At 43.7% G+C, this 26,516-nt stretch overlaps 1 protein-coding gene across 3 annotated transcripts in view; it reads left to right on the top strand.

The window, feature by feature from the left end:
- The window catches only part of plekha6 (pleckstrin homology domain containing, family A member 6), a 134,214-nt gene that overhangs the window by 87,849 nt on the left and 19,849 nt on the right, over nt 1-26,516 (top strand). For 2 of the 3 annotated variants that reach the window (XM_046379857.1, XM_046379865.1), the window contains 3 exons: nt 16,775-16,959; nt 18,479-19,030; nt 20,866-21,352. In XM_046379857.1, the coding sequence (XP_046235813.1) occupies nt 16,775-16,959; nt 18,479-19,030; nt 20,866-21,352 (1,224 nt within the window). The remainder of the gene's footprint in view (nt 1-16,774; nt 16,960-18,478; nt 19,031-20,865; nt 21,353-26,516) is intronic. The other variant, XM_046379873.1, reaches the window with a different exon arrangement.

Here is a 26,516-nt window from a genome sequence, read left to right as displayed (position 1 = left end):
TACACATATCTAACATACCCCATGATATGGTACAGCTTATACACTCAACAAGAAGCTCTTAAGATACCTATTGTAATGGAACTTGTGGAGGCCTGATAAGAATCATACACGTCCAACAGAATAGCTTTGCTGAGTGCATCATGAACTCATGTGACGCACAGCCAAGCAGAAAGGAGAACAGAATAATAGAATAATAAAGAACTGTGGCATGATGTTATGATTGTAAATATATAATCAATTTCTTTATCTCCTCCTTGACTTCTTTCATCCTTGCTGTATTTATATCTCTCTTTATTCCATTTTTCTTTTTTAATATAGATATATAGATATCCCTTACGTTGTGTTTTGTTTTTGCATTTTGCATTTCATTTTTCATCTTTTTCATTTATACCTCTATTCTGTTTTCTTCCATTGGCTTTCTTTCTTTTGTTTTTGTTCTTAAACATAGTAAATAATAGTAATAATTTCCATTGTTCAGATTCAGTAGAAGGGAACACACACACACACACGCATGCACATATATAGACACTCTTCCTACCATCCTGATTCTGTTGCTGGGTTACTGCAGCCTCTTAAGAAATAGCCATTTTAGCCAATTGTATCAGTGCTGGAGCAAGAGCTTCAGAGTTTTCCACTGTGGAAGTAAGAAACTTCTGTTTGTTGACTTACAAAACAACGAAAGCTAGTGCTGTGCACAGGTGGGAGCAGATGTGGATGTTAGCTAATCATTATTTGTGATAATCATTATTAATAGTGATAAAACTATTGACAAATAATGTCAATTACAGGGCACCACCCTGTTACCAGGGACCAATAACTAAACTGGAAAAGCAGTCTCAATCTGGTGTTCACTGAAAAGTGTCAATATCTGAGCGATATTAATACTAATCAAGTGAACAGTGAAGGCTTGAATCCGAGCACTAGCTGTCAGAATCCAGCAGCTGTCACACCAATACGCAAATAACGCGTTATTATCGTGTATGCATTAACGAGATAATTGATTAACGCCGACAATTATTTTATCGCGTTGTGTTTTTATTCTAATAATTGTTCTTAAAGTCCGTTGCTCAGTAGTTATCTAATCATTGCTCACTTGCCCACTAAAAAACTGAGTTAATGCGTGATAAAATAAAAAACAATAATTATCAGCATTGACTTGCCCAGCCCTAATGCGTTAATGTGTTAACATTGCCACAGCCCTGATATATTTTTTTATTATTGTATTTGAAAATAAATGTATAAGTGCCAGTAGGTTTTTTTTTCTCAAAGTACAAAAGAATTAGGTGTTTAGTGTTGCTAAAAATGGAAAATAAAAATTTGTCATTTTTTGTTTAAAGTTTATTAATTTCATAAAAGTAACAGTTCTCATATATAAGGCATCATTTAAGGAAACTATATGTGGTGTTATTTTCAGTTTAGTGGTCACTGAGGTTTTGTGGCTCTGAGTGGGTTTTAATTTTGTGGGAAACGGTCCAAATGGCTCTTTTCATGTTAAAGGTTGCTGACCCCTGGTCTGGACATCAACTAAACAACAAACACAAACAACTATATTACAGCAAAACAAAAGCATGCATGTGGGGTGTGTTGTGTGTGCATGTGTACGCATGTGTAGGACAGAGAGGGAGAGAGCAAAGATGGAAGATGAGGTCACGAGAGTGACATGTCTCACCGGGTTCAATATGGTGGCTCAACCGTGGGGATTTGAACCAAAGAAACTCTAATATACGAAGAACTCCCATTTACGGGCGAGAGATAGTCCAAAATAAATGGGGGCTAATGGAGCTGTAGACCCAAATTGTACCTTTTATAGTACAAAAAAAGATTCTGCTAATTTTCTTTATGTTTTTGATATGTGAGCAGTAGATACAGTTACAGTTCTATTAGATAAAAATTGTGTGGCTTTTTTGTGATGAAATAATCTGTTTTTAATTATTATTAAAGTATTTGCAGCATATGCACCAGTTTTCGGCATTCACTATTTTGGTTTTATGCATCAATCAAGCACAAGACAAGAGAAGATAAGATAAGATCAGATAAGATAAGATGAACTTTATTGATTCCGCAGTGGGGAAATTTACTTGCCCGGCAGCTCACAAGAACAGAAAAAGAGTGTAAAAAGTAAAAAGTGCGAAAAAAGTTACAATAAAAATATATATATAGAGAGAGGTAATAAATTAAATTAACAAATCAACAATTTACAGTACAGTAAACACAGTACAATATACAGCTATATACAAGTACTCATAAGGGAGGAAAAGAGGACTAGACCATTGAATTATGTAGTCTAACTGCAGTGGGAATGAAGGACCTGCAGTAGCGCTACTTCCTATGTTGAGAGTGTAGCAGTCTGCCACTGAGGGAGCTGCTCAAGGCCTCCACTGTCTGATGCAGAGGGTGAGAGGTGTTGTCCGTGATGGATGTCAGCTTGGCTAACATCCACCTCCTCCACGGAGTCCAGTGGGCAGCCTAGGACAGAGCTGGCCCTCCTGACCAGCTTATTTAGTCTCTTCCTGTACTGGTCCGTGCTGCCCGGTCCTCAACAGACCACAGCGTAGTGAGCAGAGGCTACCACAGAGTCATAAAAAGTCCTTAGGAGGGGTCTGCACACTCCAAGGGACCTCAGTCTCCTCAGAAGGTGGAGGCGACTTTGGCCCTTCTTGTAGTTTATGGTTGAGGTGAACACCCAGATACTTAAAACTGTCCACCATCTCAATGTCCGAGTCCTGGACGTTCACTGGTGTAAGTGATAGTGTCCTTCTCCGGAAGTCAATCACCATCTCCTTTGTTTTACTGATGTTTAAGCACAGGTGGTTGCGCTCACACCAGTCCACAAAGTTCACAATGACTGACCTGTACTCCGTCTCATTCCTCTCAGACACACAGCCAACAATGGCTGAGTCATCAGAGAACTTCTGGAGGTGACATCTGCTGGTGTTGTAGGTGTAGTCCGAAGTGTAGAGGGTGACGAGGAGAGGTGAGAGCACTGTTCCCTTGGGGGCCACCATGCTACAGATCCCCACCTCAGACACACAGTTACGCAGTCTCACATACTGTGGCCTGTTGGTGAGGTAGTCCATGATCCAAGCAGCCAAATGTCCATCCACTCCTGCTCTCTCAAGCTTCCCTCTCAATTGTGTTGAATGCGCTTGAGAAGTCAAAAAACATGATTCTCACAGCGCTCCCAGCACTCTCCAGGTGAGTCAGCGCCCAGTGCAGCAGGTAGATGACAGTGTCATCCACCCCGATGTTTGGCCTGTACGCAAACTGCAGCATGTCCATCGCTGTACTCACCACAGAGTGAAGGTGACTGAGGGTAAGCCTCTCCATGGTCTTCATCAGGTGGGAGGTCAAGGCGACAGGCCTGTAGTGGTTTGGCTCCTTGGGATGTGCAGTCTTAGGAACTGGAACCACACAGGAGGTCTTCTACAGGACAGGGACCTTCTTCAGACCGAGACTCAGGTTGAAGATGTACATGACCACCTCACAGTGCTGGTCAGCACAGTCCCTAAGCAGTCTGGGGCTGATCCTGTCTGGTCCTGCAGCTTTCCTGCTCTTCGGCCGCCTCAGTTCTCTCCTCACCTGGTCCAATGTTAAGAAGAGGGGTGAGGAGAGGGGAAAGGGGTGGACAGTAGGGGATGGGGGGTGGGATTGGTATTAAATCTGTTGAAAAACAGGTTTAATTCACTTGCCCAGCGCTGGTTGCCTTCAGCTGTCCCTCTGGATCCACTCTGTCCATGTCCTGAGATGGTCTTCAGGCCCCTCCACACATCTTGTGTGTTGAGTGTACTTGAGTTCACACTGTGCTCTCTTCTGCTCCACTCTGTCCCCAGAAAAGAAAGCCCTCTTCTTCTGGTTCAACAGGGCTTTTAGCTCAGGGGTCACCCAGGACTTATTGTTGGAGAAATACCGTACCCCCCGGGTTGGCAAAGTGTTCTCCACACAGAAGTTAATAACCCTCTGGAGTCATGTGTATAATTGTCTGTTTTTGACTACTTTTGATTTTACCTTTATATTTTAGCTTAAAAATGGTTTACCTTTCCTTGTTTGGTATCATTTTTTCAGCACAACCTCACAAGTGTGACTTTACTGTTAATTTTTCATTTTGACATACTGTATTAACACACTGGACCTAAAATCACACAAAAATGTAAAATCCAAGTGGAAAAAAGTGATTTTTCACTGTGATCATAAACATGTTTAACGAATCATTTTTACAACTTAGAATGCAAATATAAATTGTAAATTATGTGCAAATGTAGCAAACAAGAAGTTATAACTATTCACCTTAAAATGCAGGAAATGCGTCAGGCGTTTTATTGTACAGCTATTTACAACTATAGTACAACACAATCAGTGTCACAATAGAATACACCACAAGTTATTTGTTACTCCAACAACCAGAAAAAACGACTAAACTACACACTAAACACACTGCACTACACACTAAACACACCCACACTAACTACGCTAAACTACACTCCAAACATGCCAAATGTCATAAATCACTCAAATCTCAAAACGTGCTATCGCTGTCGCAATCTCTCATTCACTGCCATTTCTCCCACAATTTTTCCTTAGCAACAAATGTGTGGCCATTCTGATTGGTTCATGTGGTGCATGTTTCCTTACAATGAGCCGGTGTTCACTGCGTCTTCTTGCATAAAAGTTGCACCAAACGCGCAGCAAACGTGGCGACAATGTTCAGGAAAAAACATTGTGTATTGCTGATCATAACTCGGGTTATTAAGAAAATTTAAAAACTTGTATATAGTTTGAAGTGCCCACTTTTGACTCAAATTAAAACAGAAACTCAGCAAGGCTGTGTTTTGCAGCTATGTCATGTTGAAGCACACTTGCTTCCCCGAGTAGGTTGATGTGAGAGAGTTAAAACAGAGTCGTTGAATAGCCTTAAAACAGAGTTATTTATTTTAGAAACAAAGATCTTTGGAGATCCCACCTCAGAACACAAGTCTGCTTCAGCCAAACGCCAAGTGGGATCTAAAGCACTCAAGGAAGTACATCATTATATATACTTTAAGATAACACCGGTTGCTAGTCTCAACACCTTTACACTCAAGCCAGAGAGGAGGGGTGGTGTATCAGTGTCTTCGCCCGTCGGTCAGAGTGACTTGAGATATGGTGTCCTTCTCCTACTATGCATGATACCTCTATCTCGCTAAGAGTGTGCAGTACTGAGACAAACAACTAGTTCTACATGATTATAACATTATTAATTATACCATTAATAATATAGCATAAAACATATAGCATAAAACAGAATAAGGCATGTTAAACATTTTTTAATCCACAGTCATCTTAAATTGGACATGTGACAAGGACGCGCCGACGCGTCCGTTGACTAATGTAGTCTGTGATGCAGTCGGTCAGGCCATTGATGTCATCACCATGTGAGCTGTAAAGTGTCTCCCAGTCTTTAGATTGGAAACAGTCTCTCAGTCTCTCACTGGCCTCATCAGTCCACACTTTCACAGACTTCTTCTGTGCAGGCTCTCTTCTCACCCTGGGTGTGTATTCAGGGAGCAGATGAACGAGACAGTGATCAGAGCGTCCAAGCGGGGGGAGGGGGGCGGAGGTGTATGCGTCTTTGACATTAGCATACAAAAGGTCCAGCGTCTTGTTGCCCCTGGTGTGGCACTTCACATACTGTGTGAATGTGGGGAGAGTGGAAGATAGAGAGGCTCTATTGAAGTCTCCACTGATAAGCAGGAGGGACTGTGGGTGCTGTGTCTGCATCCTGGTCACTGCACTGTGGAGCAACTCACAGGCGGCTGCTGCATCGGCTGAGGGAGGGATGTACACATTAAACACAATAACTTGCAGAAACTCCCTTGGGATGTAATAAGGCCGAATGCCAACAGCAAGTAACTCGATGTCTTTAGTGCAGACTTGTCAGCCCCCCGCCTTTCCGCTTACCACAGTCCTCCACTCTCCGGTAAGATTAAAACCATCCAGGGAAACCACAGAGTCTGGTATCAGTCCATTCAGCCAGGTCTCAGTGAAACACATGAGGCTGCACTCCGTGTACTCCTTCTGCAGCTGAATCAGTGCCGTAAGCTTGTCGGTCTTATTGGAGAGGGAACGGACATTTCCCATAATAATGGAGGGTAAATATGGTCTGTACCTCCGTTTCCTCTCCTGGATTTCTCATCCCACTCTGCAGCCTCTTCTTCTCCTCCATATTTCCGCAGGAATCTCTGGTTTATCCGCGTGGAGAAGAACAGTTCAGCATAGAGCTAACAGCTGATCCCTGGTGTAAACAATAGAGCTATGGCTGAAGCTGAAGGGGTTCCCCAGTGGAATGCCAAAAAGTTCAAAAAACAGCAAAAAGCAAAAAACAAAACTAATAAACGTGGTGTCCCTGTGTGCACATTTGCAACAGGAATCAACCACATTAAACAAAACAGGTAGAAAAAACTAAAAGAAGAGGGGGCAGAGCTGCCACAACTTGCTGCTGCTCCCACATCACCATCTTGGAGAAAAAAAAGTTTGTGTTTTGTTTTTGTTTTAAGCACACTTCTAATGTCTGCTGAAGCTATCATTAGGAAAATGCATAAGGACTTTAATACGCAAAACCGAAATATTCAGGGTGTTTTATTGTGGTTATGTTGGCATAATGGAAGTTAGCTTAAAGTAACATAACATTGCTAGTCGTAAATATTTAACAACCAATCAGCAGACGGCTGAGCAGAATGCTAGCGCTTTGTAGACAAAACCATCTGCCCTGTAAGAAAAACAAACAGCCATTAGTGGTTTTCTCGATAGTATATTTGCAAAAACTACAATAAAACCTGGGAGTTTTGGTCTAGAAATAGGTGTAAATAATTATTTTAGACACTTAGCTCCATTCACTCCCGTTCTTTGAAGACTATCTCACGAGTGCCCCCTTGGTACCATTTGGTACAATGGGTTTTAATAGGGAGTGGACAGGTTGTTCTTAGAAGGGCTATGGTTTAAACAAAGAGAGTGGGGAACAAAAGGGGAAACAACATGTTCTAACAAGTGCCAAACAAAGAGACACAGCAAACCTACAAGCCATGCGATCCCTGCACTCAGATTGTTGTGGATTTCTTCAGTGTGTGTAGAAAGGTTAATAAGAGAGGAAAAGTAAGTAGAAGTGGCAGATAAAGCAGTGGGGAGTTTTGCCAGCCTGTCCTCCTGAGAGACAAGCTGCACAACATGAGAGTGGACCCACACCCGATCTCCTGGATCGAGGATTACCTCTCAGGGAGACCGCAGTTTGTTAAGGTGGGTGACTGCACATCTGACACCCTGCTGAGCAGCACCAGTCGTCTTGTGTTTCCTGAGGAGACTGGGGTCCTTTAACATCTGAAAAAACTGCTGCTGATGCTCTACTAGACTGTGGTGGCCAGTGTCCTCTTCTATGCTGTGGTGTGCTGGGGAGGCAGCATCAACAAGAGGGACGCAACACGGCTGGACAGGCTGGTGCAGAAGGCAGGATCTGTGGTGCGCACAGAGCTGGACTCTGCAGTGTCAGTAGCAGAAAAACGGACCCTGGATAAGATCCCTCCCACCCTCTGCACAGGACTCTGATCAGCCTTACAGTTAGGCCTTGTTTGGTTGTTTGTTTGCTTACTTTTTGACTAATCCTACACTGCTGTAATGGGCTACTTGATGATTGAATTTCCCTCGGGATCAATAAAGTATCTATCTATCTATCTATCTATCTATCTATCTATCTATCTATCAGGATCTTAATAATCACAGAGGCGCAATAAACTAGCTTATTTTACAACACAATTCCAACTCAGTCGTTTGGTGGGCTTGAGACCAGTACTGCAACTAATTAAAAATCAGTTAATTGGCTGGCGGCGATAGGCTCAACAAGAAAACACTGGTGCTGAGTGTAAACAGAACAACAAGCAAATCCCCAGAAGGGACCAGACACCCCCGGGGATCTTTCTGGCTCTCGCCCAATGAGAGGCCAGAGCAACCAAACTTCACACTTATGTGTGATGAGTGAGGTTTTGGCACTTGTTTAAACAAAGGATTTTAAAACCCTGGCTTCAAGCTTCTGAGATGACATACAGGCTTTTCTGTTGTTTTAATCTCAGCACATGGCACGAAATCCCCACACTGGTCTTTCAGGAAGCATTTTAATCTTGGGTCTTTTGGAGACTTCACTTATTGGAGAATCTGAGCCATAAATGTTCTAATGAGATGGCATGATGGCTGCAATTTTCTTCTATTCAACCATGATTGTGGGATTGTGGTTATCTAATTTTTCAAACAGTTGACATGAACTACTTTACTCTTCTTTGCTAAACTTGACTGAAACCAACTTTTTGAATGCTGTACATCAGCTGCATTGCAGAAGTGTGTAATATTTTCCTGTGGTTACCTTGTGGCCGATGTGCATCCGTGAGCTATTAAGCTACAACCAGAGCCCTGTAATGATGCCGTGTAGGCTACTACATGACATGGTCTTGCCGGGAAGAAAAAAAAAAAACACGCCTGACATGAAACACACGTATTACCACAGCCAGCGAGGTGCATGGAAAGCGTCCCCCCCCAAATTACTCCTGTTGTCTCTATTCAGCAGCACACCCTCTGATGCCAGCCAGCTAATAATAAGCTGTGTCTGTTTTTGTCATGTCCTGTTTTATTTTGAAAGTGTCACTTCCCACTTCTCTCTGTTTCATGTAGCTTTGCTTTTGGTTATCCTGATTGCTTTCTCCTCACTTATGTGTTTCACCTGTGTCTTGTTATGTTGTCTATTTAGTCCTTGTCTTCCCTATCACTGTCAGTGTGTTGTAAAGTCTTCATGTCTGGAATTGCTTTTGCCATGCTGTTTTCATGCCGGGATTCTCTTTGTCTCGTCTTGCCATGATTTTTGCCACAGTTTTTTGTTGATCCTTGATTCTTGAGCCACAGTTTTTAGGGTGAGCCTTTTTTGAATTTTTGTTCAATTATAGTATTATTTCGGACTCCTGCCTGTCTCCTTTCTGTGACTCTGCATCGAGTTCAGCCCCCAGCGTCAGCAACGCTGTACTTCCTGCCACATGTTCATCAATTGCCAACGTTTTCTCTTTGAATAACATCAGCAGACAATGATAACCAAATTAATTCAGTCTGATTTAATCAACACAATAGCATTAGATTCAGGTCCATAAAGGTCAATAATTGTGGTATTTATCAGAGATGATCTTAAAGGCTAAAGATTGTCTGGACGGATAACAATCCTCACACATACATCCTAACTAAGCCAAAGTGGGATGCCTGTGAGCAGCGGTGGGTTTCTAAGCTGGTGCCATACTGCTTTGAGATGAATCATGTTTTCTGTCAGAGCCTTACCCTGAGCTTCTGCAGCAAGCTTGTGGCATGAGGCTGTGCAGGATGTTTTCCATTTGACATGTCAGCCCCAGTTGTTGGACAGTCGCTCTCTCTCTCCACCACTGCTAATGTCTCTATGTGCAAGGATGATGTCCTCAGTCCTGTCCTCCATCAGTGATTGGGACTCAGCTTCCCATCTGCGTGCAGCGCCTCTGGCTGACCTAACAATCTTGGTTAAGCCTGGCTTGGATGTTTCCACCATTAAGTTTATGGACATACTTTACCTTAACAGCAAACAAAGCAGGCTTCTCTTCCACAGACGAACAAACAGTAGGCAAGCCTGTGAATATTCTCATTCATCCAGGTCATGGTTATCTCAAGGAAATTCAATCGAACGCAACTGGACTTAGTTATTTGTCTTTGAAGACGTTTCACCTCTCATCCAAGAGGCTTCATCAGTTCATGCTCGCTTGACTAGGCTGGGACTAGTCCAGGCCTAGTCAAGTGAGCATGAACTGATGTCCAGTCCAGCTGCGTTCGATTGAATTTCCTTGAGATAAGCAGTAGGCAAGGCCATAAGACAAAACGCGGGAGATATGTTTTATTTTGATTGATACTCCTGACATTCAATGGAGATACGTTTTAAACACATGATGTCGTAAAACGTTTTTTTCATTTGTCTTATAAATACCCAACACATCAGTTGCTAGGGAGGAATGCGGACATGCCGTACAATGTGATATGTCAAAAGCGTAAAAAGGGGAGATACGTTTTTTTTATCAATTACCAGAGGCATCACATGCAAGGACACTAAAAAAGAGAGGGTCATGATGTCAAACTAACATTTGCTCTACTTGGTGCCACTTCTATTGAATAGACATGGGAGATATATGGAGAGGACCACTAAATCCCAAGATAATTTTCAATATATAAGATTTGATGAAGAAATGCCTCTCCAATTTGAAACACTAGTGAATAGACTAATGACTGATTTTTTCAAATTTGTGCATTACTTTATTTTTGTTTGTCTACAAATAGTATCCAACTGTGACTAAAAGCATATTTTAGAGGGCTTACGGGAAGTCAATTTAAAATGCTCACAATGACAAATAATTTTACCATAATGAGCATTTTAATTTTAACACATACAGCATACTGTATGTGTCTCATAGGGGCTATTTTCTGTACTGTTTGTAAAGACATCTTGGTTGTAATGTAAGCTTATCTTTGGGATTCTCATGTTCCCAACCATTTTCCTCTTACAACAGTCAACTACAGCCTTGAAGAATAGAAGAATACATGTCTTAACATCACCCTAAACAGTAGTGACCTTTGACACCACAACCATTAACCTTTCCTCCCTAACTGTCTCCTCTGCCTCCCGCTGTCCGCTGTTACTTGCTCACTCCTGTTGTCGTAGAGCGTACAGTAGGTACAGTTTATATGTTAATATCTTTCTTTTTAATAAGTATTCTGTCAATAAAAGATGTATGATTACATCTGCATGTCAGTTGGACATCTAAGGATTCACACATAACAGTCTTGTCTTGTTCTCTGTGGGTTGTTCAGTCATTGTCTGTCAATTCTGCTGTTTAAACACACTTACACACTGAATTTGTTACTACAGTCAAGACCACCTCTACAAACCATGAAATGAAACCATGTTCTCTCGACTGTGAACATGTTTGTATTTCAAAACATAAGAAGTGAGTTGGGAAGGACATTGAAAGAGTTACAGCTGCTATTTGGAGGAGTAACAGAATCAGTGAGTCAGGGCAAGAGGTGTGAGAAGTCAGACAATCAGACAGGTGAAAGAAAGAAAGATGAAAGTGACATATTTTGTCATTGGAGGGAACTCACTCCAACGAAATTTGTGCTCTGCATTTAACCCACCCAAGTGACGTGCACACACACACAGCAAACCCGGGGCAGTGGGCAACCGCGTGCAGCGCCCGGGGAGCAGTGGGGGTTAGGTACCTTGCTCAAGGGTACCTCAGCCATGGACACCGGTACGGGGAATCGAACCAGTGATCCACCGGTTACGGGTCCGACACCCTAACCGCTGATCCACGACTGCCTGGAAACAAACCCCAAACAAACCCCAAAATTAGACAAACTTATTTGGGATAGAGAAAGGAACTGAACTGTAAAATTATTACCCAAACTGAAGTCAATTACTATAACAATTATATCACAAATATTTCTGTGTATTGCTGTACTTGCATTGAGGCACATTCTGGTTAAAATACAGTCATGGAAAAAATTATTAAACCACCCTTGTTCTCTTCAATTTCTTGTTCAGTTTAATGCCTGGTACCACTAAAGGTGTTTTACCTGAAGAATACAATGAACACAACAAAAAATGCAGCTGATTCCATAATATTTTATGTCGTATTTGACATGCTTAAGGTTAATTGTATTCCCAGGGTATAAGAGGCCATTTCATGTCATAAGCAGCACTGAACATGCAAAGGCCTAGAGTAGTTTCCTGCTTATATTCAAGCCGTAGCACAACTCAGAAGTTGCCAGCTCTCACATAATGCCTAAAACAAAAGAATTATGTGAAACCACAAAGGCAACCACCTTGGCACTGCTGGAAATTGTCATGAGTGAGAGACAGGTAGCCAAAAACTCTCCAAGACAGCCATTCATTACACCAAGAAAAAGCAAGCCGAACATGGTACTACCAAATTGCTAGCTGGTTGAGGCAGGAAACGTCTTAAGATAAGATAAGATGAACTTTATTGATCCCACAGTGGGGAAATTCACTTGTCATGGCAGCTCACAAGAACAGAAAAAGAGTGCAAAAAACAAAAAGTGTGCAAAAACAGTTACAAAAAAATATAGAGGTAATAAATTAAATTAACAAATTAACAATTTACAGTATAGTAAACACAGTATAATATACAGCTATATACAAGTCCTCATAAGGGAGGAAAAAAGGACTAGACCATTGAATAATGTAGTCTAACCGCAGTAGGAATGAAGGACCTGCGGTAGCGTTCCTTCCCGCACTAAGGGTGTAACAGTCTGCCGCAGAAGGAGCTGCTCAAAACCTCCACTGGCTGATTGGACTGTAGATGATTGGGCTAATGTTCTCTTCAGTAATGAATCCAATTTTAAGTTGATGCCCACTCCAGCTAACTTACTGGTTAGGAGGAAGTCTGGAGAAGCGACAAACCAGGCTGTCTTGCCCCTAAAGTAAACATGGGAGTGGATCGGTGATGATCTGGGGTTGTTTCAGTATGGGTGGAACAGGGCAAATGCAATTGTGTGAAGGGCAAATGAACCAGGTCACATACAGGTCTACTCTTGAAAACAGTCTTCTTCCATCAGCTGATAAACTCTTTCCTACCTTGAATGACTGGATTTTTCAACAAGACAGTGCCCCTTGCCACACGGCAAGGTCAGTTAAAGCCTGGATGGAGAACCAGAACATTTGAACCATGCCATGGACTGCTCAATCACCAGATCTAAATCCAATTGAAAACCTGTGGAACATCATCAAACTCAAAATGGTGAACCACAAGCCCAAAAACAAAGAAAATTTGTTTGAATTTTTGCAACAGGAATGGGCTGCTGTGATAGCAGAACAATGTCAGAAGCTGGTGGAGAGCATGCCAAGATGCATGGCTGCAGTCATCAAAAACAATGGTTATGCAATCAAATACTAACTCCTGTGTGTATCATGTGACTAACAGACAGAAAAGAAAACATGTTTTTGGCAGTGCTTTTAGGCAATACAATGCCATAGCTATTGATGTAAGAACTTAAGTGATTTTGGTTATTATCAAGCAAACCATGGAAAATGGCTGGATAACAGCTCTTAAATTAAACTGTTATGAGCTATTTTGTTGTTATTGAAAGGGGAGAAACTAACGGGCTTGTACCAAGTTCCCCCAATGCGGGTTATGTCTTTCCGGTGCATGAATGACCTTTAGGTGAGATAATAATTTTAACCAATCTGACTCCAATTTATAAAATTTCTACTAGGTTGAAATTAACTGTTAACCATTATCAGTTAACAGTTAACTCCTAAGAACCAGGTTCTGTCCAACAAAACTAAGTCTGGGTTGAGATGTTCAGCGGTACAGAACTTAGCCTACGCTAGCGGTTACAGAACATAACACTCAATCTCTTCTATTTTTCTCAGTGGTTAAGAGCGTGGTATAGCACCTATAGATACTCACTATATAGTGATAAAGTCTAGAAACTCAAAGAATCTCAAACTCTGGACCTCTACAGGCATTTAGGCCTGCTAGATAAGGTATCTCAGCAAGGCAATACTACAGGTTAATAGTTAACAGTTATTGTAACCAAAACAGACATACAGTTAATAAAACTATATTCCTAAGGTAATCCTAAAAAATAATCAAACAGTCAAGAGATCAATCAAGCAAGATAATAGTCAAGAATAGATATGGCTACATGCAGAGCATGGGAGGTCTGAAGATAGCAGAACATCTCAAAGACCATGTCTTTGTGTTTCCCTTAAATATCCAATCAGAACAAATCACTTTGTGTTTACATGTTAATTAGAAATTGACACTCTTTCTGCTTGGGTGCCTCTTAGTCATCACGGGGCATATCCAAAAACACCACTACCAAAAGTTCAGACATACCACATATGAATTGTGTCTAGCATTTCTTCACTTAGACCTTTGCATTTCTCGCACTGAGACCATTAAAATTACACCAAACATGAACACATTTTCATCTCATATAAGATACATTTCGGATCCAACAATTAATGAAGTCATTTCATTTGCCTTTCCCAGCAGGAGGTATTAAAGATCCCTCACAGGGTGACAAGTGACCATGTGTTCAGGTCCAGCTGTGGAGGTTAAGTGACCATGTGGCCAGGACAAGCTGTGGGGGTTCAGAAACAGTTGGGACACCCCATAAAATAGCCTTACATTATCATATTTGTCCAAACAAAGTTGTCCTTTAGTTGTACCAGGCATTAAAATGAACAAGAAATTGAAGAAAAAATCTAATATTTTTTTCCATGACCGTAGTTCAAATGAAGGAAACTCCAATGCCTCTTTCTCCTTCCTTACAAACATTGCAAAACCCCCGGATTCACTCCCCCTTCACCTGCTCCACTTCCATTTGCCCCCACCTATTCCCTCAGCATTCACCCTACCCTCAGTCAATGAAATTTCCAAACTTATTCAAAAATCCAAATCCTCACCCTGCCAATTAGACCCACTTACTACTGTTCTTGTAAAGGCCACCCTCCCTTCTCTTTCCCCTCTCATCACAGACATAATTCACTCTTCCCTTACCACTGGAATTGTTCCTTTCTCTCTCAAAGCAGCCGCTGTAACTCAAGAAAACTTCCATTCATCTCCAAAATTCTTGAAAAAACAGTTGCCTCTCAACTCCATACCCATCTATCCTGCAATAGTTTGTATGAACAATTCCAGTCTGGTTTCCGTCCCCTCCATAGCACTGAAACAGCAATCCTCAACTGTTGCTCAGTTGGTAGAGCGTGTGACCCATGTACTGAGGCTGTCTGTCCTCTGCAGTGGCCAAAGCTTTGACTCCGGCCTGTGGCTCATTTGCTGCATGTCATCCTCTTTGCTGTCATACCTTCAGCTGTTCTATATGAATAAAAGGCAAAAAGACCCCCCCCCCCCCCCCCCCCAAAAAAATTATTTCACTGCATGTAATTTGCTGGGTGTTGCATGTGTGTTTAACTAAGGATGGGTCAAATGCAGAAGACGAATTCAGTGTGTGTATGTAAATATATATATATTGCCAATAAAGTGACTCTTAATTCTCTTAATTCTTAATTCTCAAAATCACTAATGACCTCCTTGCTGCTGACTTACTATCCATTTTCCTCCTGCTTGATCTGAGTGCGGCCTTCAACACTATTTCACACACCATCCTTGCGGACAGGCTTAGCTCTATTAGCATTACAAACACCCCTCTCAACTGGTTTCACTCACTTTCCATCCAGTCCCCATCACCATGGTTGAGCCCCAAGCCTCTGTCCTGGGGTCCTTGTTGTTCGACATTTACCTTCTCCCCCTTGGTCACATTTTCAACAAACATCATATTCACTCTCACTGATAAGCAGATGACACCCAGTTATACCTTTCAACCAAACCCAACTCCACTCTCCCACCTTTCCTCACCAATTGCCTCCTTGAAATAAAATCCTGGTTCACCTCAAACACCCCCCTCCCCCAAGGTAAAGCGTTTGGGTGTCATCCTCGACAGCACTCTCTCCTTCACCTCACACATCAATAGTGTCACCCGGTCCTCCTACTTCCATCTCCGTAACATCAGCTGTCTCCGTCCTTCCCTCACTCCTCACTCCTCTGCCATTCTTGTTCTAGACTACTGTCACTTCCTTCTGTGTGGTCTCCCACATAAAACCCTCCATAAACTACAACTGGTCCAAAATTCAGCCACCCCTATCATCACACTCAGCCCCAACAGCTTTACTGGTTCCCCATCACACACCGCATCAACTATAAAATACTTTTCTTCACCTTTAAAACCATCCACAACCTTGCGCCTCCATACCTCTCTGACCTACTCCATATTGCCACACCCACCCGCACCCTCAGAACCTCCTCCTCCATCCATCTCACTGGCCCCCTGCCCGCCTTGTTGCCATGTCCAGAGCTGGGGAGCAGAGCGGCTTAATGCTCTACTCCCCAGCTCTGGATCTCGTTCCCACCTGACCTCCATAACACTGACTCACTTCATCCATCCATTTTCTATACCGCTTATCTGTCAGGGTCGTGGGGCGGAGGGGGGGCTGGATCCTATCCCAGCTGACTACAAGCGAGAGGCAGGGTACACCCTGGACTGGTCGCCAGGATCAACACACAAGGACAGACAACCACACGCTCTCACATTCACACCTAGGGGCAGTGTAGAGTAGCCAGTTAACCTAATGTGCATGGTTTTGGTATTGTGGGAACCCTCTTTCTATGAGGCGACAGTGCTAACCACTGCACCACTGTGCCGCCCCACTGACTTAATCCCATATTTCACATCCAATCTCAAAACCCATCTGTTTAGACTAGCCTAAATGATGTAAGGTTATCTAGAGGCACCTATAAATGAAATGCATTATTATTATTATCATAATCTATACAGCATCACATGTGCAGATTGCATATTGTCTGTAATAAGACCCTCAAACCCCACTGCAAATGTCCATCAGACTTTTGAGACCCTTTTCATGGTCACAGTACTTGTGCACTCACAGTTATCTGCATAATCTGCTTAAACTTTTAGTTGTTTCGAACCTGTCTAGTGAGGAAATAAATCCTAAGTTGTAATAAACATAAGTTGTAATTGAATTTTACCAGGACATCTTTAAAATCATGCTTCTGGAGATGCATGAGGAGATGAAGTTAATGATAGTGATGTTGAGTAATGGTACTAACACCAGCTAAGACTGTGCTGGCTCTCTGTGTTCTGTCTGCATCTGCAGGTGTGGGTGGAGGATGAGTGTGAGGATGGAGATCTGAAGAGTACTGTTGTGTTTTGCATTCAGGCAGAACACACTGGAACCAGGACATACTACTTCAGCACAGACAGCCATGAGGAGCAAGAAGAGTGGATCAGAGCCATGAGTGAGGCTTCAAAGGTCAAAGTTCATCAAAGTCCAACACAGAGGTGCCGTATTCACATATGCACAGAACCATACAGGAGATACAGTAAACATGCACACACACAGAAACACACACACACACACAGGCAATCACATTCTCCTGACTCCAATTTTCAAGTTAAAAAGACCATGTGTTGCAAACTTTAAAAGTTTCAATGGAGCTAGGAATTTGGCTCTGTAGCACAGTGCACAAATTGCAAGACAGGCACGTAATGAACCCTGTATAAGTATAAAGTTGACGCAAAGGAGATACACAATAGCTTTATATGTCAGAAAAACAAACAAAAAAAGATATTTCTGAACCAATCAATAATATTAGTAAAGTCAATAGTCACAAACTAAACAGCATGACACAGGTACAATCACAGTGTGTCCCCATATATACAGTGCATCCGGAAAGTATTCACACCCCTTCACTTTTTCCACATTTTGTTATGTTACAGTTTCATTCCAAAATGGATTAAAGTTCACCCTCAAAATTCTACACAAAATACCTCATAATGACAAAGTGAAACAAATTTGATGGAATTTTTTGCAAATTTCTTAAAAATGAAAAAACAAAAAACTGTAACACGTACATAAGTATTCACACCCTTAGCCATGACACTCAGAATTGGGCTCAGGTGCATCCTGTTTCCATTGGTCATGCTTCAGAGGTTTCTGCAACTTGCGTTTAGTCTACCTGTGGTAAATTCAGTTGATTGGGCCTGATTTGGAAAGGCACACACCTAACTATATAAGTCTGTCTATATTGTCTGTAGACCTCCGAGACAGGAGGCACAGATCTGGGAAAGGGGGATACATAAAGATATCTACCACATTAAAGGTCCCAAAGAGCACATTGGCTTCTACAGTATAATCCGTAAGGGCAAGAAGTTTGAAACCACCAGCACTCTTCCTTGAGCTGGCCGCCCAACTAAACTGAGTGATTGGGGTAGAAGGGGCTTCAGCAAAGTATTGCCCACAGGGTGTGAATACTTATGTAGATGTTATATTTTTGTTTTTTTATTTTTAATAAATTTGCAAAAAATTCAAGCAAACTTGTTTCATCTGTCATTATGTGGTATTTTGTGTAGAAATTTGAGGGAATGAGACTGTTACATAACAAAATGTTTAAAAAGCGAAGCGGTGTGAATGCTTTCCAGATGCAATGTATTAGAACGTGATTAAAAAGTAACAGTATTCAGTTGGACAGAATTATAATGAATATGTATAGTGCTGGCCCAGTTCAAGCATTCAATAAGATTCAGATAAGTGTTAGATAGTGGAAGTTGATTTGCCTCTTTGCATTCAGCGTGAATACAAATCAGGTCTGAGATATCTACTCTATATCGAAAGTGCCATAATAACTTTCGCTCAGTGTTTGTTTGTTTGTTTACTAACTTGAATTAAACTGAACACATGTTGATAATTAACTTAAGTATTTGGCTTTGGATTTGAGATTTTCTGCCTCTCTTCTGGAAGTAAACAACACAATGCTGCCTATCTATTCTTATGCTTTCCTTTTCCTTAAAACCTTCACAGAACAATCTCTGACACCATAGCTGATCTCCATCACACCATGGTGACCAAAGCACCCGACTCGCAACAGCATCCCCACACACAAACCTACAACGAAAATGACAGAGACCTGCCCCAATACTGTAACATTGTTAGAGTCGACAGCCTTGAGACATCCCTACCCTCCACCCCCCTCTCAAACCTGGAGGGAAAGAAGAATGATGAAAGACAAGGAGAAGGTGCTGACAAAGGGGGAGGACTAGATTCTGACGTCCCTCATTCAAATCACCATTCAAATGATTGTGGCAATTACGGCCCTTGCAAAAGCATACCACACACCAGCAATAGCAAACCCCCTCCATCCTGGAGTAACAGCGGACATTGTGCCCCTCAGGGACACCTACAGGGTGCTGGCCAAACAGACGATGTCCAGGAGAAGCAAGACACCATGATGCTAAGGAGGGACTTTGTGTCTAGAACAGTCCCAGAGAGGGTGGCCCAGAGGAAGAGTTCCATGGCCCAGCTGCAGCAGTGGGTTAACCAGCGGCGGAGCATGGTTTCCCAAGACATAATAAGGTAGATATTGTGAGGACGTCTGTCTCTCTCTTCAGACTTTCTTCTGTGTTATTCTTTGCATTTTAGGTGATGCTTGAGTTGATATTAGCGATGTACTGTAAATTGTTTAGTATGACCTTGCACTGGCACACTGGATCACCCCAAGAGCTTAGAGGACTGATCCATATTTAGCTAAATCTATTGCAGAAGTGTTGTCTAAGGACAAGAGTGGCACTTCCAATGTTTTCTAGTTCTTTTTTTTTTTTTTTATAAGAAGAAGAATCAACTTTATTGGCAGTATATATATTTTTACATGCACATACTGAATTTGACTACTGCATTTATCCCATACTTAGTTGAACACACACATGCAACACCCGACAAATTACATGCACTGAAACACACACAGGAGCAGTGGGCAGCATCAAGCAGCAAGCAGCAAGCGCCCGGGGAGCATATTGGGGGGTTAAGTGCCTTCAGGGCACATCAGCCGGCTAATGAAGGGGGGGGGACATTTTTTCGCATTAATCACTCCACCACACCCAAATTTTTCCTGCCCGTCCGGTGGGGGAATCGAACCGGTGACCCTCCGATGACAAGCTGCTTCTCCAACTCTCCAACTTAGTCTTTCCTGAAACAAATCGGTACAATAATCAACCCATCCACTAATCATAACTTGAGGGACTCTAGTGCGAATAGTCTTTTTCTTTTCTGTACTGTGTACAGATGCAGGTACTTGTTTCCTGTGTATTTATTCTTTTTGAATGCACATCCTTCCCTTATGCCTGCATGTTTTGCACCTTCTATATCCTGTTTGCTGCTGTAACATTGTAATTTCCCAGTTATGGAACTAATAAAGGATTATCTTATCTTATCTTATTCAAGATGACTTGGTGATACAAGATGCTCATGGTTTGTGTGTTTGGCTGCAAAATTCCCAACTGTTTCACCTATTTCACTACTGTGTCACCTCTCTGGCTCACAAGAATGGCATCATCAAGTTGACTGAAAGTCATTTTATTAAGCAGCTAGCATTCTGTGAGTTCTCATTGCAAAAGAGTTCAAATGCAAAAAGCGGTTGAGTATCTACAAGAGCACAGTTAATAGTGCCAAGCCAGATTTGATTCCTCTTTGCCGAGATGAAGATTTAATAGATAGTGTGGGAGCTGCTTGCTGTGTAACAAAGTTAGGATACCTCAAAAGTTACTGGCAGGAGCCCTTGACTATCCATGTTTCTGAGATCTGTTTTTGCTACCCTACAGTTTTCTACTGTACAGTATACAGTCTTGGCATTTGGTATGCACAATGCCCAATCACTTTTTAAAGGCAGATGCAGAATGTGGTCTGGAGTGCCAAATTGTGAGGTATATTTTGATCATGTGATAGTCAACTTGTCTGATTGGCAGTGTCACAGTCTGTATTTCAGTGCTTGAAAGAGGTTTCTTTCACTTTGAATCTTGAAAAAGATTGATAGATAGATAGATAGATAGATAGATACTTTATTGTTCCCGAGGGAATTTCAATGTGAGTTTGCAAGACAACTGTCACCTATCTAGGTGAGCAAGTTGGTCAGGTGAAGTGTAACCTGTAGATGCTAAGGTGACTGCTATCTTTTGCATCTAACCTGGTGTCATGTCCCTCTTAATGTTGTGGATCTCTCATCAGTTGTAATGTGTTTTAATTGTGTGGGCCTCTAAACAAACATTTTGTCTTTTTTTAGCCTTACCTTTAATCATCAGAATTAAGAGACTATACTTGATAACCTACATTTTCAACTGATGCTGTTTTAAAAACCCTCAATTCATGACTTGACATGACATTTTAAAAAGACAGTAATCTCTTTCCTGTCCTTCCAGCCAGTCACGTTACTACCACATGAACCATGGGGTCTCGGCTGACTATTATGGCTACCCTGGTATCCCCCAGTATTTGGAGCAGTATTCTATGTATCCGCCAGGCATTAGACCTGATAGTATCTGCTCTGTCTCTGCTGTGGGAGGATATGATCAACACTGGACTGTCCAGGAGAAGCGCAACTCGCTGAGGGATGGACCCCATCAAATGTATGGACACCTAATGCCCAGGGATCACTGGGGGCAACAATACTCTGGTGGAATGGAAACATCCATGAGGCGTCTGTCTGTCCAGCCACGTTCCAGGTCTGTGCCTAGGTCACCATCCTCATCATCAGGGGGCCCCTACTCACCAGGGCCAGCCAACTTTGTCTCACCAGCTCGATCACCATCAATCCACTTTGACCAGTTTCCAGGGAGGATAAGGGATGAAGTGATCTATGACGATTCATCTGTCCACAGCCTAAGGAAATCCCTCAGCTCCCTGAAGGTGAAACAGTAATTGTCTGTGCGTGTGTTTGTAATTATTTTTTGTAGTTGATTGAAAGGGCATATATATATATATACGTGTATATATATATATATAAACCTGTGATCTGCAGACTGTCTTTAAGTCCAAGGGTGTTTGTGCAGTGCACAGAAACGGCAATAAAATGGCATCCGCTTGGTCTCATGCAGGCTAGATCCCATATGTCATGGCGCATGGAGAGTGCTGGTCACACCGGAGTGCATCATGGCGCTGCGCCACTGGCGAGCCTTGTCCTTTCTGACCCACGGTGTGCCCATGGGTTCCGTCCTGTCCAGGAAGGTGGTTACTATAGGATGCTAGCCTGACAGGTTGAGGCGGGTTTCATGAGGGCCAGTCTGTGAGGGGCCGCTGGAGTGTGAACCTCCGGCACTCTCACATAAATTTTCTGGAATTTTCAGCTGTGTTCCTCTCTCTGAAACATTTTCTTCCGTCTCTCATGGGTCATGTCCTGGTGAGGATGGACAATACGATGACATATTTCGTATACCATCAGTGGAGGATTACGCTCCTGTCAGTTGCACATGCTGGCACGCAGACTGATCCTGTGGAGCTGTGGTGGTCTCCTCTCCGTGAGAGTGACGCACATCCTGGGAGTCCTGAACACGGGAGCAGACCTGTTGTCCAGGGGTGCGCCAGTGTACGGGGAGTGGACTCTACACTCTTGTTAAATCTGTCAGCTGGGTCTTTCACAGCGGGTGATTTCCACTATACAAAGTGCTCAAGCCTCATCCACTAGGTCTTTGTATGACTGTAAGTGGAGAGTGTTTGAGGGGTGGTGTCACAGAAACCGCCACATTCCCTTTCAGTGTCCAGTAGGAGCGATATTGTCATTCTTGCCAGACCTGATTGACAAATGGAAAGCCTTCCCCACAGTTAAAGTGTACTTGGCAGCTATCACTGCCTGTCATGTGGGATTTGGGAAGCAAACAGCGAGCCAGCACCCACTGCTTTGCCCTTTTATGAAGGGAGCGCCCAGGCTTCTCCTGGTGTCCAGACCGCTGCTACCACCATGGAATCTGGCTGTGCTTTTGGAGGGGCTTAAGCACCCTCCTTTTGACGCCACTGCAGGGGGCAGACTTGAAACACATGTTTCTCAAGACAGTGTTATTGCTGGCTTTGGCTAAATGGGTTAGTGACATGCAGAATCAGAATCAGAATTCCTTTATTTATCTCTGAAGGGAAATTCTAGTTCTTACAGACATTGCACATGCAGTATTCCCGACCAAGAAAGGTTAAAAGTGAAGAGTATAAAAATAGGATAAACATAAAAATAGGATAAACAAAAACTAAAATCTCAAAGTACAGGTATTTACAATGTGTTCAAATTTTTAAAGAAAATTTAAAAATACAGGTATGTACATGTGTAAAAAACCAATATATACATTGTATATATAAAAGTGAGTGTGTGTGTCCATCACAGTGCTGTGTTTAGTAGTTTTTAATGGCGACAGGCAGGAATGATTTCCTGTGTCGCTCTATGGTGCATCGTGGCAGTAAGAGTCTTTTGCTGAACGAGCTCCTGTAGCTGATCAGCACATTATGGAGAGGGTGAGAGGGAAAGTCCAGTATAGTTCTTATTTAGGACAACATCCTCCTCTCAGACACCACTGTCAGAGAGTCCAGTTCCTCTCCCACAACATGGCTGGCCTTCGTAATGATTCTATTGAGTCTGTTAGTGTCCCTCACCCTCAGGCAGCTGCCCCAGCAGACAACAGCATATGTGATGGCACCGACTCATAGAACATCCTCAGCATCGTTCTGCAGATGTTGAAGGACCTCAGCCGCCTCAGAAAGTAGAGGCGGCTCTGGCTCTTTCTGTAGACCATGTCCACGTTCTTGCACCAGTCTAGTTTGTGGTCTAAGTACACCCCCAGGTATTTGTACTCCTCCACCACCTCCACAGTACCCCCTTTGATGTTGATAGGGGTCACTGGAGCCTTAGTCCTCCTCAGGTCCACCACCAGTTCCTTGGTCTTTGTCACGTTGAGCTGTAGGTGGTTTTTCCCGCTCCATGTGACAAAGTTGTCCACTACCGTCCTGTACTCTCTCTCATCCCCCCCAGTAATACACCCAACCACTGCAGAGTCATCAGAAAATTTCTGAAGATGGCAGGACTCTGTGCAGTGCGTAAAGTCTGTGGTGTAGATCGTGAAGAGGAAGGGAGAGAGGACAGTCCCCTGTGGAGCCCCAGTGTTGCTGATCACTTCATCTGACAGGCAGCTTTTCCGGCGTACATAATGCGGTCTGCCCGTCAGATAGTCTGCGATCCAGGACACCAGTGGGGCATCCACCTGCATCGCTGTCAGCTTCTCCGCCAGCAGAGCCGGCCTGATTGTGTCAAACGCACTCGAGAAATCAAAGAACGTGATTCTCACAGTGCTTGCCGGCTTGTCCAGGTGGGTGTAGACTCTGTTCAGCAGGTAGATGATGGCATCGTCCACTCCAAGGCGGGGCTGGTAGGCGAACTGAAGGGGATCCTGAAGTGGTTGGACCATGGGCCGGAGCTGTTCCAGGACGAGTCTTTCCAGGGTCTTCATGATGTGTGACGTCAGGGACACAGGCCTGTAGTCCTTGGGGTCGCTGGGACAGAAACGAGGCATGACGTCTTCCACACCACGGGGACCCTCTGAAGACTCAGACTCAGGTTGAAGACATGATGAAGTACTCTGCTTAGCTGGGGGGCACAGGCTTTCAGGACCCTGGGGCTCACACCATCTGGGCCTGCAGCTTTGCCTGCACAGAGTCTCTGCAGCTGTCTTCTCACCTGATCAGCTGTGAAGGTCATAGTTGAGGTGATGGGTGGGGGAGGAGTGCATGTGGTACCCAGGTGAGAGTGGTCCACCCAGGCTTCTGGGGACGAGGTGTGAGCGAGGCCATCCAGTTGGAATGTGGGGGGAGGGAGAGAGGCTGGAGTGGCTAGTTGCTGCAAACGTACTGCTGAGGAGTCGTTTGAAGCATGAATTGGCGTCCCTGTGTCGAATCTGTTAAAAAACTGATTCAGCTCATTCGCCCGTTCCACACCGCCATCAACTCCTCCGCTGTTTGGCCCGTAACCTGTGATGGTCCTCATGCCACTCCACACCTCTCTCATGTTGTTCTGCTGGAGTTTCCACTCCAGCTTCCTCCGGTTCTTCTCCTTTGCCTCCCTGATCTGTAATCTCAGGGTGCGCTGAATAGCTCTGACCTCCTCCCTATTGCTTGCTCTGAAAGCCCTCTTCTTGTCGTTGAGGATGGCTTTGATGTCCTTGGTTACCCACGGCTTGTTGTTGGGGTAACACTTTACAGTTGTGGTTGGGACAATGGTGTCCACACAGAAGTTTATGTAGGCAGTGATGCACTCAGTGAGCCCATCAATGTCCTGGCCGTGGGGCTCACAGAGTGCCTGCCAGTCTGTCACCTCAAAACAGCCCTGGAGTGTCTCATTGGACTCGTCTGTCCATCTCCTCACAGTCCTTGAAGTTGCGGGCAGACGAGAGGCACATAGCAGGGGGAGAGGTGGATCAGGTTGTGATCTGACCTGCCTAGTGGGGGGAGGGGGGGAGAGCTGTAACAATCCCTTGCATTAGCATACAGCAGATCTATTGTTCTTCCCTCTCTGGTAGGACAGTTCACAAACTGAGTGAAAGTGGGGAGTGTTTTGTCCAGGTTAGTATGGTTGAAATCACCCGAGATTGCAATGAATGCACTCGGGTGCTGAGTCTGTATCCGGGCTATTGCAGAGTGAATAGTGTCACATGTCCTGCTGGGGTTTGCAGAGGGGGGAACATAAACAGTCACCATGACAACATGTGAAAAGCCCGTGTTGTATGGAAGCCCGTTACTGTCACATTGTCATCGGGTATGTCCTGGTGCAGCCATGTCTCCATAAAGCACATCAAACTGCACTCCCGGTATTCCCTCTGACTCTGCGACAGTGCCGTCAGTTCGTCCCTCTTATTCGCGAGTGACCTCACATTTCCCATGACGATAGAGGGGAGACACGGCTTAAACTTCCTAGTCATAAGCCTCCGTTGTTTCAAAGCTTCCCTCTTCCTCCGTAACTTTTTATTTCCCCTGCATCCCCTGTGAGTTTTGATCCAGCATTCAGCAGGGCTTTCTCTCTGCGTTTTCCCTGGAGCGGTGGCCGGCTTCAGGTCCATCAGCTGATCCAGAGTGTAAACAATGCGGGCAGCGAGGAGTTGCATCACCGCTCCGAAAAGTGTAGTTCAGCGATGAACAAAAACACCAAAAAGACCCACAACTTTCCTGGTGTGTGGTAGATAGAAAAACATGCGCTTTTGGAGCATCCCTCTTGATCCCAGCTCTTTCCTGGGGATGTGAGGATGGTTTTGAAGTCCAACCCGGCTTTTGTGCCTAAGGTGGTGGGCTCATGTTCTCCTATTGACCTTGTGGCTTTTGCTACCTCACTAGGTGAGCGGCAGTCACATGCGTTATGTCCAGTCTGTGCAGTGTGCACATACATGGAGAAGACGAGTGGTGTCAGGAAGAGCAATCAGCTGTTTGTCTCCTGGGCTAACCCTCATAAGGGGAAACCTGTCACAAAGCAGCGCCTGTCCCACTGGGTGGTGGAGGTGATTGCTTTGGCTTATACGAGTCAGGGTTCGCAGCCACCTGTGGGCCAGCGAGCACACTCAACTTGAGGCTTGGCCGCATCCTGGGCCTTATTCAGGAGAGATTCTGTTCAGGACATCTGTGCTGCGGCAAGTTGGTCCTCGCCTCTCACTTTTGTCCGTTTCTATATGTTGGACATATCTGTTCCGTGCGTGGCACGAGCGGTTTTGGTGTCCTGGTTGGAACAGAGTTTTTTGTGGGTTGGTGGATACTTGATAAGCTTGTCTGGCAACACAGGAGCAACCATATCCCATAGTGAGACATCGAGCGATATATTATGAAAGAGAACTTTAAGTTATTTGCATAACCCCACTTCTCTGAGTAATATGAGCAAGATGTCTCACCAGACAACCCTTCTTGCTTGGGTGAGTGAGAAGAGGTGCTTATCTTGAATAACATGTTGTTGTACACATGAACTATTTAAGGTAGGTGGTACTACTTGGGGCGGACGGACACGTTTCACCAGCCAATCAGGATTGGCGTAATGAGATTGATGCTTCTGAGGTCTGCAGTG

The sequence above is a fragment of the Scatophagus argus genome, chromosome 3, assembly GCF_020382885.2.
Source record: "Scatophagus argus isolate fScaArg1 chromosome 3, fScaArg1.pri, whole genome shotgun sequence".
NCBI classification, from domain to species: Eukaryota; Metazoa; Chordata; class Actinopteri; family Scatophagidae; genus Scatophagus; species Scatophagus argus.
The sequence above is the reverse complement of the archived record's forward strand: the minus strand, read 5'-3'. Positions and strand labels throughout refer to the sequence as shown.